This window comes from Cherax quadricarinatus, chromosome 80 (genome assembly GCF_038502225.1).
Source record: "Cherax quadricarinatus isolate ZL_2023a chromosome 80, ASM3850222v1, whole genome shotgun sequence".
Classification (NCBI taxonomy): domain Eukaryota; kingdom Metazoa; phylum Arthropoda; class Malacostraca; order Decapoda; family Parastacidae; genus Cherax; species Cherax quadricarinatus.
The window spans coordinates 16,301,930-16,318,822 of NC_091371.1; the positions used below are offsets into that span (position 1 = coordinate 16,301,930).

Below are 16,893 nucleotides of genomic sequence, written 5' to 3' on the forward strand. Positions count from 1 at the left end.
GTTTCCTTCTGCCATCTCTCTGTCCACAAACCCTATTAACAAGTGATGATTTCAAGATCTTTCGGATAATGTTCCTTCAAGACATAAACAAGTGATTAAAATTAAAGGTGGAATGAGCCAACGTTAAGTTAAAAGAATAAAATCTTCAGATCTATGTTTTATTTTCCCTTTTATTAATATTTTGTATGTAAAATGTCAGTGATTTCTACTGCATCAAAAACTTCTGTTGTGGAAACTGTAGATCATTGAAGGAACACGCCTTGTTTCTACCTAGGGATACAGAATGTTCTACATTTTGTAATAACTTGATCTAGTACATATTTATTCACTAACTTTCATTCAAGGAGAGTAGTGCTTTGATGCCAGTATAGGACTCATGATCCAGAGAATTTGGTCAGATTTGATTACCTTTCATTTCCCAGTCTCTGTATGATACTTACCCACTAAAGGGAGGTTCCCTGAGGGGCTCATGATCAGGAAATTGGACCTTCCCTTCTCTTCCGTGGATTGAGCCCAATTGCTTCCCATTGTTCCAGGTTCTGTATGACCTTTATATAAAAGGTTCAGCACTCCCCCTCACTGAATGAAAAGTTAATAATAATAATAATAATGTATGATTCCTATGTGGTCAAGCATTTATAATTATTGTATGCTGATTTCTTTTTGTAAACTGTAAGATGACCTCTTTTTCCAGATTGGATCTAGCATCAGCGAGGTGCAAATGCTCGTTCATGAGCTGCGTCGTATTACTGTGCTGTGGGATGAACTGTGGCTTGGGACATTGGCACAGCATCACAGTGACATGTCTAGGAAATGTCATCAGCTAACAGCAGAGATAGCTCGACTGAATAACAACCTGTCACTCTCACAGACAGAGAAGCAACAGCTTGTCAAAAAGAAATATGATATCATATTTAAACCAGTATGTAAAGTATTCTACTTTGGGTTAATGTGGAAATACAAAACATTTAAGAGACAAATTTTATAATAAGACATTTAAATTTAAGACCTTGAAGATTAAGTTTAACACTGTACTTACATTTAAGACACTGAAGTGTAAGTTTAAAATATTGAAGCTTCATTATAACTACTCACATTTTATTTTGATGCCAGTTAGGAGTTTTTGATCCAAGAAATTGGACTTATCCTCCCTTTTTGATCAAGCCTAATTACCTCACATTACCCCAAGCACTGTGTTACCCCTGAGGAGTTTCGTATCTTTCCCATGAGTATAATAATAAAAATAATCTTGATATGTAGCACTTTCCTAGGTAGTAGGTTGGTAGACAGCAGCTGCCCAAGGAGGTACTGCCATCCTGCCAAGCAAGTGTAAAACAAAAGCCTGTAATTGTTTTATATGATGGTAGGATTGCTGGAGTCTTTTTTTTTTTTCTGTCTCATAAACATGCAAGATTTCAGGTACATCTTGCTACTTCTACTTACACTTAAGTCACACTACACATACATGTACAAGCATATATATACACACCCCTCTGGGTTTTCTTCTATTTTCTTACTAGTTCTTGTTCTTGTTTATTTTCTCTTATCTCCATGGGGAAGTGGAACAGAATTCTTCCTCCGTAAGCCATGCATGTCGTAAGTGGTGACTAAAATGCCAGGAGCAAGGGGCTAGTAACCCCTTCTCCTGTATATGTTGCTAAATTTGAAAGGAGAAACTTTTGTTTTTCCTTTTGGGCCACCCCGCCTTGGTGGGATACGGCCGGTGTGTTGAAAGAAAGAAGAAGAACAACTTAATTTTAGTCTCTTTAATTTCCTTATTGCATGAAGTAAGTTTATTTAGGTACGGGTACACATAAGTGCAATTATCATGCATAGTAACATACATATTGTAAATAAGGGATTATTCTAGAGAGAACCCTTCTCCTGAATGAATCTGCCTGCATTTCTTACTCTATTTCTGCAACATTGCAACCTCCTGGTGATGTGTTGATTGCAACACATGGCCTAAAACTATCATTCAGTTCCCCCTGTGGTTATTTTGCATAGTAACATGTGTAAATTACCTAGAATAACCCAAAATAGTCAAAGTTAATTATTTCCATACTTCAGTAATAACACTGTGACATTCACACATTCATACCACTTCTGCAGCTATTGTTTGTGCTGGATCAACTGGCGGACATTACCTCCACTCCCCCTGAGACTCCACACGAGCACCACTTCCATGATACTTATGGCTCACAAATCTCAACTGCCTTATCAAATCTAAGGGAACCAGAAAGCTACTTCGATCCTCAGGCCGCTCTCTCTGGGTTACGACAGTTACACCAAGCAAGTTTATATGAATTAGTAATAGAATAAATATTCATGAAAGGTTGCATATGATGAATAAATTAGGGGAAGGCCAGGGAGAAAAACTGTAATATGAAAGATTTTTAAAATCCCCCCAAAAAAGAGAGAAATGAAATAAGTGGTGATGGAGTGCAAATGGAAAGCCAATGAGAGAATGGATAAGTATCTTATCATAAAATTTTGCCGAGAATACGAAACAGTTTTGGAGGGACTGAAAAGTTGAGAAAGCACAGGGACCAAATAGACATGGCATTTAAAAAAGAAAGAAGAGAGATGTTAGATGGAAGGAGAGGTACTGGAAAGGTAGAGTATTTCGTGATGTTAAATGATTATGATAAAAGAGAGGCAGTGATATGCATTGGGCCATTGAAATTGTGATGTCTGTGCACTTATGGCAAGACAAATGTTGAATGAATGATGGGGAAATATTTAATTTTTTTTGGTCACTTCCTTGGTAGTAGATGGTTGGTGTGGTGGTATTAAAAAATTATAATGGTAAGTAGTTTTTATGATTTGATGTGCTGTTGGAGTGTAAGCAAGGTAATGTTTATAAAGGGATTCAGGGAAGCCGGTTAGATGGCCTTGAGTCCTGGAGGTGGAAAGTACAGTGCCTGCACTCTGAAGGAGGAGTGGTGACATTGTGGTTTGGAGGGTCATCGGAACTGTGATGTCAGCACCCTTGTGGCAAGACAGTGACTGAATGAGTGACATTGAAAGTTTTCTTCTTTGTCAGGTCACCCTACCTTGGTGGGAGATGGCCAGAGTGTTAACTGATAGTGTTCACCTGAGTAAAAAGTGCACCATGCTATATAGATATACAGTGGTACCTCGGGATGCGAACAGCTCAAAACTCAAAAAATTATGTAAGTGTATTTATGTAAGTGCTTTTGTAAGTGTATTTTTGGGGGTCTGAAACATATTAATCTAATTTACATTATCCCTTATTGGAACAAATTCGTTCGGTATCGGCACTCAAGCAGCCTTCTGGGATGAAATAAGTTCATATCCCGAGGTACCACTGTATATTACTTATAATCCATCTTTGTCATGCACTCTTGCATTGTAATAGTTTCTCTAGAACTAAGACTCCTCAAAGGAGGTAAATTGATGCTAGTGAGGGGCTCTTGATCTAGCAAATTGGATCTGTGATCCAATTTCCTGAATTAAGCCTGAATGCTTTCCAAACCCCCCACACACAAGTGCTGTTTAATCCCTATGGGTTTAGCACTCCTGATAATAATAATAATAATAATGAGAAGAAGCTGGATGTCCTGGCTTTAAGTGAAACAAAGCTGAAGGGGGTGGGTGAGTTTCAGTGGAGAGGAATAAATGGGATTAGGTCAGGGGTTTCAAATAGAGTTAGAGCTAAAGAAGGAGTAGCAATAATGTTGAAGGATAAGTTATGGCAGGAAAAGAGGGACTATAAATGTATTAATTCAAGGATTATGTGGAGTAAAATAAAGGTTGGATGTGAAAAGTGGGTTATAGTAAGTGTATATGCACCTGGAGAAGAGAGAAGTGTAGAGGAGAGAGAGAGAGAGATTTTGGGAAATGTTGAGTGAATGCGTGGGGAGTATTGAACCAAGTGTGAGAGTAATGGTGGTTGGGGATTTCAATGCTAAAGTGGGCAAAAATGTTGTGGAGGGAGTAGTAGGTAAATTTGGGGTGCCAGGGGTAAATGAAAATGGGGAGCCTTTAATTGAGCTATGTGTAGAAAGAGGTTTGGTAATAAGTAATACATATTTTATGAAGAAGAGGATAAATAAATATACATGGTATGATATAGCACGTAATGAAAGTAGTTTGTTAGATTATGTATTGGTGGATAAAAGATTGATGGGTAGGCTCCAGGATGTACACATTTATGGAGGGGCAACTGATATATCGGATCATATTTAGTTGTAGCTACAGTTAGAGTAAGAGGTAGATGGGAAAAGAGGAAAATGGCAACAACAAACAAGAAGGAGGTAAAAGTGTATAAACTAAGGGAGGAGGAAGTTCAGGTGAGATATAAGCAACTATTGGCAGAAAGGTGGGCCGGTGCAAGTATGAGTAGTGGGGGGGTTGAAGAGGGTTGGAATGGTTTTAAAAATGCAGTATTAGAATGTGGGGCAGAAGTTTGTGCTTATAGGAGGGTGGGTGCAGGAGGAAAGAGGAGTGATTGGTGGAATGATGAAGTAAAGGGTATGATAAAAGAGAAGAAATTAGCTTATGAGAGGTTTTTACAAAGCAGAAGTGTTATAAGAAGAGTAGAGTATATGGAGAGTAAAAGAAAGGTAAAGAGAGTGGTGAGAGAGTGCAAAAGGAGAGCAGATGATAGAGTGGGAGAGGCACTGTCAAGAAATTTTAATGAAAATAAGAAAAATTTTGGAGTGAGTTAAACAAGTTAAGAAAGCCTAGAGAACAAATGGATTTGTCAGTTAAAAACAGAGTAGGGGAGTTAGTAGGTGGGAAGATGGAGGTTTTGGGTAGATGGCGAGAACATTTTGAGGAACTTTTAAATGTCAACAAAGAAAGGGAAGCGGTAATTTCATGCACTGGCCAGGGAGGTATACCATCTTTTAGGAGTGAAGAAGAACAGAATGTGAGTGTGGGGGAGGTGCGTGAGGCATTACATAGAATGAAAGGGAGTAAAGCAGCTGAAACTGACGGGATCATGACAGAAATGTTAAAAGCAGGGGGGGATATAGTGTTGGAGTGGTTGGTATTTTTGTTTAATAAATGTATGAAAGAGGGGAAGGTACATAGGGATTGGCAGAGAGCATGTATAGTCCCTTTATATAAAGGGAAGGGGAACAAAAGAGATTGTAAAAATTATAGAGGAATAAGTTTACAGAGTGTATCAGTCTGTAGTGGAAGGAAGGCGGGGTAGGGGTCGGCCTAGGAAAGGTTGGAGGGAGGGGGTAAAGGTTTTGTGTGCGAGGGGCTTGGACTTCCAGCGGGCATGTGTGAGTGTGTTCGATAGGAGTGAATGGAGACAAATGGTTTTTAATACTTGAGGTGCTGTTGGAGTGTGAGCAAAGTAGCATTTATGAAGGGATTCAGGGAAACCGGCAGGCTGGACTTGAGTCCTGGAGATGGGAAGTACAGTGCCTGCACTCTGAAGGAGGGGTGTTAATGTTGCAGTTTAAAAACTGTAGTGTAAAGCACCCTTCTGGCAAGACAGTGATGGAGTGGATGATGGTGAAAGTTTTTCTTTTTCGGGCCACCCTGCCTTGGTGGGAATCGGCCAGTGTGTTAAAAAAAAAAAAAAAAAGTTTACAGAGTATACAAGGAAAAGTGTACGGTAGGGTTATAATTGAAAGAATTAGAGGTAAAACAGAATGTAGGATTGCGGATGAGCAAGGAGGTTTCAGAGTGGGTAGGGGATGTGTAGATCAAGTATTTACATTGAAGCATATATGTGAACAGTATTTAGATAAAGGTAGGGAAGTTTTTATTGCATGGATTTAGAAAAGGCATATGATAGAGTGGATAGGGGAGCAATGTGGCAGATGTTGCAAGTACAGTATATGGAATACGTGGTAAGTTACTAAATGCTGTAAAGAGTTTTTATGAGGATAGTGAGGCTCAGGTTAGGGTGTGTAGAAGAGAAGGAGATTACTTCCCAGTAAAAGTAGGTCTGAGACAGGGATGTGTAATGTCACCATAGTTGTTTAATGCATTTATAGATAGAGTTGTAAAAGAAGTAAATGCTAGGGTGTTCGGGAGAGGGGTGGGATTAAATTATGGGGAATCAAATACAAAATGGGAACTGACACAGTAGCTTTTTGCTGATGATACTGTGCTCATGGGAGATTCTAAAGAAAAATTGCAAAGGTTAGTGGATGAGTTTGGGAGTGTGTGTAAAGGTAGAAAGTTGAAAGTGAACATAGAAAAGAGTAAGATGATGAGGGTATCAAATGATTTAGATAAAGAAAAATTGGATATCAAATTAGGGAGGAGGAGTATGGAAGAAGTGAATGTTTTCAGATACTTGGGAGTTGACGTGTCAGCGGATGGATTTATGAAGGATGAGGTTAATCATAGAATTGATGAGGGAAAGAAGGTGAGTGGTGCGTTGAGGTATATGTGGAGACAAAAAACATTATCTATGGAGGCAAAGAAGGGAATGTATGAAAGTATAGTAGTACCAACAATCTTATATGGGTGTGAAGCTTTGGTTGTGAATGCAGCAGTGAGGAGACGGTTGGAGGCAGTGGAGATGTCCTGTCTAAGGGCAATGTGTGGTGTAAATATTATGCAGAAAATTCAGAGTGTGGAAATTAGGAGAAGGTGTGGAGTTAATAAAAGTATTAGTGAGAGGGCTGAAGAGGGGTTGTTGAGGTGGTTTGGTCATTTAGAGAGAATAGATCAAAGTAGAATGACATGGAGAGCATTTAAATCTGTAGGGGAAGGAAGGCGGGGTAGGGGTCGTCTTCGAAAAGGTTGGAAGGAAGGGGTAAGGGAGGTTTTGTGGGCGAGGGGCTTGGACTTCCAGCATGCGTGCATGAGCGTGTTTGATAGGAGTGAATGGAGACGAATGGTATTTGGGACCTGACGATCTGTTGGAGTGTGAGCAGGGTAATATTTAGTGAAGGGATTCAGGGAAACCGGTTATTTTTATATAGCCAGATTTGAGTCCTGGAAATGGGAAGTACAATGCCTGCACTCTAAAGGAGGGGTTTCGGGATATTAGCAGTTTGAAGGGATATGTTGTGTCTCTTTATACGTATATGCTTCTAAACTGTTGTGTTCTCAGCACTTCTGCAAAGACAATGAAAGTGTTGAATGATGATGAAAGTATTTTCTTTTTGGGGATTTTCTTTCTTTTTGGGTCACCCTGCCTTGGTGGGAGACAGCTGACTTGTTGAAAAAAAAAAAAAATAATAATAATAATAATAATAATAATTTAGAATTAAGAAAAATGTTGATAATGAATTAGAATTATTAAAGCCAGAGTTGTACATGATATCTTGAATATTTATTTATTTATTTTTTTTTGACAGATGCTTCAACAAAGAGCTCATCGAAGAGCTTCATCTAATCTGAAGATGCTTGATGTGTCACCCAAATTAGCCAACCTTCACAACACCAAGATTGCCATGCCTGGTGTGGTGTCTGCCAGTCAACAAGTAAGATTTTTTTTTTTAAATCCTAGCTAATCTAATGTCCTAGTGTTCAAATTATCTTTGAGTGTGGCCCTATTAGCTTCTAATTTTTTTAAGTTCCCATAGCGTAAGTCCCTTGAATGTGAGGAGTATTTTATTGCTTTTATATATTACTGTAGAATAGTTTACAGATTTCTTTGAGTTTATGTTATGTTTAATTTTTAGATAACTTGCTTTGTAATACTGGCATTAATTGTAAACAAAACAAAGCCTATCCTCACAATATATGTTTTATTACATATAGTATATTATTCCCTCCAGTACATTTGAAATTATTGCACTCCAAACATAAAATTCAATTTGATGCAGTTCGCCGGTATTGTCCTGGTCCGGGTCTTGTCCAGTTGGTGACCTGGCAAATAAAATATCTGAAAATACTTCATGGACTACAGATTCATCTCATAAAATTGGCAGTCAAAAAGCAGATCAGAATTTGTGCATAGCAGACCAACATATAAATCTGGAACCAAATGAATCAGAGCAGTAAATAAGTCTATGACTTTTACTGTAAGGACAGACCGCAATCATCATTCTGTACCTAAGGGTATTGGTCACGAGATTGTAGAGAAAATAATGCTTTCTTTATGTAGAAATTCTTTGTAGATTTAGCCCACAAAGACAGAGGATGAGTGGAATTACAGAATATGATAATGAATGGGAAGTATCAAGAAACATCTCACGTTGTGGAAGGATAAATTAGCTTTGAAGAGGCTGTATAAATATGACATTGCATAGGAGTGCAAAATGCAATACTGTATCTCAATAAAGTAGAAAGAGTAATTGTAGGCTGTGAAGGACCCCTGTCTTAATTTTCTTTACATATACATGTAGTTCTGTCTGGATCACCCTACTTTGGTAGAAAATATCTAATACATGTGTATTGAAAAATGTACTATAAATCATTATTTATTCCAACAATCTTTCAGGTTGTTACTGTGGCAGCTGTTGATGGAAATATCTCTATCCTTCCCACAAAGACAAAGCCCAAGAAGCTTAGCTTCCAGGGTTCTGATGGCAAGAAGTAAGTATGTTTAATTATAGTATCAAATTTAAATTTTACTTAATAAGCCTCTATGGTACTCTGATTCTAGTCTATAGTAATCTGATTCCATGTAAGAATAAGTCACAATACCTTGGCTGAAACAGTTTGCAATTCACAAATTGGAGATGAAACTAGACTATGTTTCAAGATGTCCTAGATAGACCAGGACAAACCGGAGCATCATTTCTCTTTATTCTCAATATGTGGGTTAGTTATGGATTACAGAGCAGTGTTGAGGACCAGATTTAAATAGAGTACATAATAGGATTTAGCTGCAGTGCACTCACTGTATGTATGATTCATAGAGTACATAATAGGATTTAGCTGCAGTGCACTCACTGTATGTATGATTCATAGAGTACATAATAGGATTTAGCTGCAGTGCACTCACTGTATGTATGATTCATGTTGTTTATAATCAGTCTATGCCAAATTTAAATAACTTTTATGTGGCCATGTTACAGAGGCCCATGTCATGCCTTTGTTCTTATGTACCGGAGGTATTGAAGCAAATTCTTAGGTAGCTTTTGGAAAAGGTTCAACAATTAGGTTGGTAGGAATGGTTGGTTTTAAGAAGGACCTGTCTTGTATGGGCAAGTAGAACTTCTGCAGTGTTCCTCCATTCTTATTCTTATGTTGCCTTTTTCATTTTATTTTTTCCAGATACACTTACTTGTTTAAGGGGTTGGAGGATCTTCATCTGGATGAGAGGATCATGCAGTTTCTTGAAATTGTTAATACCATGTTGGCCAAAAATCAGAGGTAAGAAAAAAATAAAGAGAATGATATTCAGCAGACCTAGAAAATTATATTATAATTTTAGAGAATGTGCTGAAGCCTGCTTAAAAGATTAATAGGGCCTTGGTGGAAGATTTATGGATGTTTTAAGTTGCACTGAATGATTTATGTGGGCTTAATGCATTTTCTGTGAATAAAACAATAATGTGGAAGTTGCAGGTTATAATGTATAATGAGAGGAGCCAGAATATTAATTAGAAGAATCATTACTGCTCGACTAGTAAGAAATACTGTACCAGGAAACAAGAGACTGAACATTCTTTTGTTTGCATTTTAACCACCAGGGATTGAAATTGAGTGATTGTATAAATTTGTCCATTTTTGACCATATAGGTTGACTAGGATTGTCAAGCCTTTCAAGGAAATTAAAATAATTGGAATTGTACATCAGTTAGTGTTGATTTTTAATTACCTTAGTTCCTGAACATTTCATTTTTTTTTCCTCAGTAAAGTTATTTGGCCAAACTTCTGCCTTCAAAAGCTCCTCTATTTAAAGAAAAAATTAACAAATACTGAGAGATGGAGAGTGTTTTTATTTTAACAAAATGCTTTTGGATGTTATTGGTGCATGAATATAATTGGTACATGTCCACGTTCCTTTATCCGAAATTCTGAAATTCGAAAAGTTAAGAAAGTTTTTTCAATGAGTGTGGAGCATCAGTCATCTCTACATAACTCCAACGCCGCCACGTGGCGATGTGACCCAGCACTGACAGCCAGAGTGGCAGGTGTCAGTTGTGTCTCAGCGTTTGTAGTGTTCACACATGCGTCTGCTGTTCACTGATATTTTGCATTTATTGATTTAGAAAAGGCATATGATAGAGTGGATAGGGAAGCAATGTGGCAGATGTTGCAAGTATATGGAATAGGTGGTAAGTTACTAAATGCTGTAAAGAGTTTTTATGAGGATAGTGAGGCTCAGGTTAGGGTGTGTAGAAGAGAGGGAGACTACTTCCCAGTAAAAGTAGATCTTAGACAGGGATGTGTAATGTCACCATGGTTGTTTAATATATTTATAGATGGGGTTGTTTAATATATTTATAGATGGGGTTGTAAAAGAGGTAAATGCTAGGGTGTTCAGGAGAGGGGTCGGATTAAATTTTGGGGAACCGAATACAAAATGGGTATTGACATAGTTGCTTTTTGCTGATGATACTGTGCTTATGGGAGATTCTAAAGAAAAATTGCAAAGGTTAGTGGACGAGTTTGGGAGTGTGTGTAAAGGTTGAAAGTGAACATAGAAAAGAGTAAGGTGATGAGGGTGTCAAATGATTTAAAGAAAAATTGGTTATCAAATTGGGGAGGAGGAGTATGGAAGAAGTGAATGTTTTCAGATATTTGGGAGTTGACGTGTCAGCAGATGGATTTATGAAAGATGAGGTTAATCATAGAATTGATGAAGGAAAAAAGGTGAGTGGCACATTGAGGTATATGTAGAGGCAAAAAATGTTATCTATGGAGGCAAAGAAGGGAATGTATGAAAGTATAGTAGTACCAACAATCTTATATGGGTGTGAAGCTTTGGTTGTGAATGCAGCAGTGAGGAGACAGCTGGAGGCAGTGGAGATGTCCTGTCTAAGGGCAATGTGTGGTGTAAATATTATGCAGAAAATTCGGAGTGTGGAAATTAGGAGGTGTGGAATTAATAAAAGTATTAGTCAGAGGGTTAAAGAGGGTTTGTTGAGGTAGTTTGGTCATTTAGAGAGAATGGATCAAAGTAGAATGACATGGAAAGCATATAAATCTATAGGGGAAGGAAGGCGGGGTAGGGGTCGTCCTCGAAAAGGTTGGAGGGAGGGGGTAAAGGAGGTGTTGTGGGCGAGGGGTTTGGACTTCCAGCAGGAGTGCGTGAGCGTGTTCGATAGGAGTGAATGGAGACGAATGGTATTTGGGACCTGACGATCTGTTGGAGTGTGAGCAGGGTAATATTTAGTGAAAGGATTCAGGGAAACCGGTTATTTTTATAGCTGGACTTGAGTCCTGGAAATGGGAAGTACAATGCCTGCACTCTAAAGGAGGGGTTTCAGGATATTGGTAATTTGGAGGGATATGTTGTGTATCTTTATACGTATATGCTTCTAAACTGTTGTGTTATGAGCACCTCTGCAAAAGCAGTGATTATGTGTGAGTGAGGTGAAAGTGTTGAATGATGATGAAAGTATTTTCTTTTTGGGGATTTTCTTTCTTTTTGGGTCACCCTGTCTCGGTGGGAGACGGCTGACTTGTTAAAAAAAAAAAAAAGTTTAATTTTACTGTAAAAATGTCAAAAAGCTGCAGATACCCCTATGGGTAATAGTGAGAAAATAAAAAGGAAGCGTCTGACGTTATTAATAATGCAGAAATGTTTTCTGACTGGTTCAATAACCACTTTGTACCAGCTGCACGAGCTCATTGCAGGCAAGCTGGACTAGAAGTAAACTGTAAAATTTTATTGTTCCTGGAGAACTGCTCCACATGCCATCTGTCAGTCATCTTGAGACTCATGTTCCTGGTCTATAATTATCCCATTATTTCATTTATCAATATATTACTCTATAAATAAACGGTAGTAGTATTTGTAGTCTATTTATCCCACTTAGTATGAGTATTCATACATTTTTGCTGCATTGTTAAAGTTTGATTATGGGGTGCTGCCCTAGACCCCACCTTCATTCTGAAATTCGAAAAATTCCAAAATTCGAAACACTACTGGCCCCAAGGGTTTTGGATAAAGGAATGTGGACCTGTATTTGGTTATGATTTGTGCATGTATATGATTGGTACATAAATTTACAATTAAAAAGATAAAATATGCTATACCAGAATATTTCCTGGGTATACTGCAATGTACTCACCCGAGCACAAGGAATGTGTAAAAATGTCAGCTACCAGCCATTTCGAGAATTCTCACTCATTAGTAGATGATGGAAGTGCTTTCATGTTAGTTAATGAGTAGTTGTCATAAGTGAATGCAAAATTAATTCTTGACTTGTGTACATAATGTTATTTAATACCATAGAGGCTATTTAATACAGTTTTAACTTTTATATTAAATTTTATCATGTGAGAGCTGTACTCTGAGTACTTTCATCTGTAATTTGTTTTTGTTGAACTATAATGTACTGCTAAATTTATTTGATACAACAACTCTCTTTTCAGAGGCAAAGATTGTGTTTACCGTGCTCGCTATTATTCAGTGGTGCCTCTTGGGCCAAGATCAGGACTTATCCAGTGGGTAGGCAGTGCTACACCATTGTTTGGCTTATACAAGCGGTGGCAACAGCGGGAAGCTCATGCAGTGCTCCTCAAAATACATTCGTCTGCTGTTTCAATCCATCCTCAAGGTTTGTACATTATCTACAGTTTCATCTTTATTTATCAAGTTAGACATCAAGATTGCAGAAGTTTTGTTAATCCTGATTAATGTTATATAATCAAGTGTCAGGTTTGGATTGCTGTGTTCCATCTGTCGAATAGGAAATTAGCCTGTTAGTGAACACTTCTCCTGGATGTCTTAAAACAGCCTTCTGGAAATCAGTATAATGTGAGGCAGGTTTTTTTTTTTTTTTTCAAAGAATTATATTTATTGGGAAGTACAGTGCTTGCACTCTGAAAGAGGGGTGGGGATATTTGCAGTTTTGAACTGTAGTATCAGCACACCTCTGGAAAGACAGTGATGGAATGAGTGATGGTAGGGGTATTTCTTCTTTTTTGGGGTCACACTACCACAGTGGGGTGACCCTCAAAAAAGATTTTTCACAAAGAGAGTAACTCTTGGTAGGGAGAAAGATGGCTAGCAGTCAAGAGAGAGAGAGAGAGAGAGAGAGAGAGAGAGAGAGAGACTGAGAGAGAGAGACTGAGAGAGAGACTGAGACTGAGAGAGAGACTGAGACTGAGAGAGAGACTGAGAGAGAGAGAGAGAGACTGAGAGAGAGAGAGAGACTGAGAGAGAGAGAGAGAGAGACTGAGAGAGAGAGAGAGAGAGAGAGAGACTGAGACTGAGACTGAGAGAGAGACTGAGAGAGAGACTGAGAGAGAGAGACTGAGAGAGAGAGACTGAGAGAGAGAGAGAGAGAGACTGAGACTGAGACTGAGAGAGAGACTGAGAGAGAGACTGAGAGAGAGAGACTGAGAGAGAGAGAGAGACTGAGAGAGAGAGAGAGAGAGAGAGAGAGAGAGAGAGAGAGAGAGAGACTGAGAGAGAGAGAGAGAGACTGAGACTGAGAGAGAGACTGAGAGAGAGAGAGAGACTGAGAGAGAGAGAGAGAGAGAGAGAGAGAGAGAGAGACTGAGAGAGAGAGAGACTGAGAGAGAGAGAGAGAGACTGAGACTGAGAGACTGAGAGAGAGAGAGAGACTGAGACTGAGACTGAGAGACTGAGACTGAGACTGAGAGAATGAGACTGAGACTGAGACTGAGAGAGAGACTGAGACTGAGAGAGAGACTGAGACTGAGAGAGAGACTGAGACTGAGAGAGAGACTGAGACTGAGAGAGAGACTGAGACTGAGACTGAGAGAGAGACTGAGACTGAGAGAGAGACTGAGACTGAGACTACCACTCACTACTTTGTGATCGTCAACATGGCTTCAGGAAAGGTTACTCTGCTGCTGATCTGTTGTTAAACCTCTCCACTAAGTGGCACCAGTCACTGGATGAATCCAAAGCCAGCTGTGTGGTAGCACTGGACATTGCTGGCGCTTTCGACCGGGTGTGGCACCAGGGCCTCTTAGCAAAACTTCAAGCACTGGGAATTGCAGGCTCTACGCTGTCTCCTCAGTGATTACCTTCATGGTAGATCTCTAAGTGTAGTCCTCAATGGAACGGAATCAGCAAGGCATCCTATTGGGGCAAGTGTTCCACAAGGAAGCATGCTGGGTCCATTGTTATGGAATGTCTACTTCAACGACCTTCTTCATCTCATCCCAGAATCACATGCATATGCAGACGACTGTACACTGACATTCACTTATCCAAGAGAAGAAATGCCAGCTGCTCTAAGCTACATCAATCACCAGCTGAGAGCTATATCAGCTTGGGGAAATAGATGGCAAGTAACATTTGCACCTGAGAAAATGCAAATGGTGATCGTCTCTAGGCACCATGATGGTAATGCTGGTGCAGTAGTAAGGATGAATGGGAGGATGTTGGCACCTGGAGAAGAAGTTGATATCCTTGGGGTGAAATTTGACTCCAAACTAACCATGAAGAACCATGTTGTAAATCTTGCAAACAAGGCAGCCAGGAAGCTTATAGCACTTCACTGTATCTCACATCTGCTTGACAGTAGGGGTTGCAAGATCCTGTACGAGGCACAAGTACGCTCACACCTTGAGTATGCTCCACTTTCTTGGTTTGCCTGCCCCCCCTCTCATCTGCGACTGCTTGACAGAGTAGAGAACAGAGCAAGACGTCTCATCTCTCACCTGGACCCATCCTGGATAGATCTGTCATTTCAGCAGAGCCTTCAACATAGGAGGGATGTGGGTGGCCTTACTGTTATGTACAAGGCCAATATTGTCAAAATACCACACTTGGATCCACTTCGAGGACAGCGTGAAGCAAGCTTTTATGCCACAAGACTGGCAGAAAGCAGCAACTTCACTCTGGCTGTACCCTTCTCCAGAACATCACTCCATCTGAGATCATACATACCCAGGATGACTCGAGTATGGAACACATTCGTACAGCATAATGATGTCAACGAGATAAAGTCAGTTGATCAAATGAAAATGCTGGCCCACAGATGGCTCCAACTTCATCCTGTTCCCTACTTGTATGCCTCATAACAATAAAAATGCTTTCAAATGAGCTGATGTAGGTAACAGCTCTTAGCTTGCCAATAAAGTTAGGAATCCTTAACCTGTAAATAGCTGTCAATAAAGCTAGGGATCCTTAACCTTGTCAAACCCTGTGTAAAAAAAAAAAAAAAAAAAGAGAGAGAGAGAGAGAGGGAGGGAGGGGGGGGGGCTGCTTTGTGTTTTTGCTGCCTTTTACTGGTGTAAAATTCTAAGTATTTTCTTTATTTACATCAGTTTTACAGGCTAAGAGCTGTTATCCTACCTCATCTCATTTTAAAGCCCAGGCATGCTAATGCCTGTGGGATGCGACACACAACAGTCGACTAACACCCAGGTACCTACTTCTTGCTAGGTGAACAGGGACAACAAGCGTAAGTAAATATGAGATCGAACCATGGGCCCTTGGTATGTGAGCTGAGTACTCTACCGGCAATAAATTTCTGTGTGTTAGACATGATTAAAGCATTTTAGTAAGAAAATGGCAGAAATAAGACAAAGTAGTCCCTTCTCGTTATTTTGATAGTAATCTTAACCCTTAAACTGTCCAAATGTAGATCTACGTTTATGTGTGTAGCGCTCCGGCCTTGATTTTCTCCAGTTGAAAGCATGTAAAAAAAAAAATGTAGATCTACGTTTGGAGCACTACGCGAGTGAACGTAGATCTACGTTTGGACAGTTTAAGGGTTAATCATTCACTAACTCACTAAACAATACACAAATAACCCACACATAGAAGAGAGAAGCTTTTGACAACATTTTGGTCTAACTGGGACCATTTACAAAGTAACTAACAATGAAATTAGGAGAAAACCAGAACTCATAAATTTTAATATTTATGATTTAATTTTATTATTTACAGCTCCACCACAGGTTCCTCGGCCATCAGAGTTGTACTATAGTAAGCTCACTCCTCGTCTGCGAGAGGCTGGAATTAGTTTAGACAATAGAAAAGAGTGGCCCTTGGCTATAATGCGAGATGTTCTCAAAGACCTTATCAAAGAAACTCCCTCAAATTTGCTGTCTAGGTGAGCTACACTGTCTTGTTGATTTTTATTGCTTAGTTTTCTTGCAATACGTTGTATATAAGTGAGATATTAAAAACATTCTTTGAAGATGCATAAGTGACTAAAATAAGTTAGACATAATTTATTGTTCTCAAACTACTGTACTGTGATTAAGTGTTCAGTTAAAATTTAATTATTTTGTCTTACTGATATTTTCTTTTAATTTTGACAGTGAAATACAGACTGTGTTTACTTGTTTAACCTAATCATGTATTGTAATATAGAGAACTATGGATGTGCAGCGTAAGTGCGGGAGATTGGTGGCACCTGACACAGACCTATTCCATCTCAACAGCTGTTATGTCCATCATTGGTTACATCATTGGCTTGGGAGATAGACATTTAGATAATGTACTAGTAAATCTTACTTCAGGAGAGGTAAGTTACAATTTTGTTAATAGTTTATTCTAAAAAAATTTTTTATAGATACAGTAAATGTTTTGCATTGAAATTGTTTCCTGGTGTATATTAGGTTCAGTCACATCCACCTGAGGTGGATTTTTAACTTTCCTGGCTGGAATAGACTTCACTATCACAGCCATACTCATTGCAATATAGGGTTTAATAAAATATTCAGATTTTTACTGGGAAGATTGCAGAGTCATTTTAAAAAATCCATATCATAAGACATTGGAGTATGATATAAAAAAAAAACTTTTGGTGCAGTAGAAACTAAATTAATTAAGTGACTGGGAAAAAATTAGAACAGCATTGAAGGAGAGGCTAAGCTCGGAAACTGAGCTTTGTT

At 38.9% G+C, this 16,893-nt stretch overlaps 1 protein-coding gene across 1 annotated transcript in view; it reads left to right on the forward strand.

Annotated features, from left to right (window-relative positions):
- Positions 1-16,893, forward strand: part of nonC (serine/threonine-protein kinase Smg1) — a 134,974-nt gene that overhangs the window by 66,209 nt on the left and 51,872 nt on the right. The window contains exons 35-42 of the mRNA XM_070102179.1: positions 695-922; positions 2,113-2,292; positions 7,302-7,427; positions 8,390-8,484; positions 9,169-9,267; positions 12,442-12,626; positions 15,941-16,106; positions 16,370-16,523. Of these exons, the coding sequence (XP_069958280.1) occupies positions 695-922; positions 2,113-2,292; positions 7,302-7,427; positions 8,390-8,484; positions 9,169-9,267; positions 12,442-12,626; positions 15,941-16,106; positions 16,370-16,523 (1,233 nt within the window). The remainder of the gene's footprint in view (positions 1-694; positions 923-2,112; positions 2,293-7,301; positions 7,428-8,389; positions 8,485-9,168; positions 9,268-12,441; positions 12,627-15,940; positions 16,107-16,369; positions 16,524-16,893) is intronic.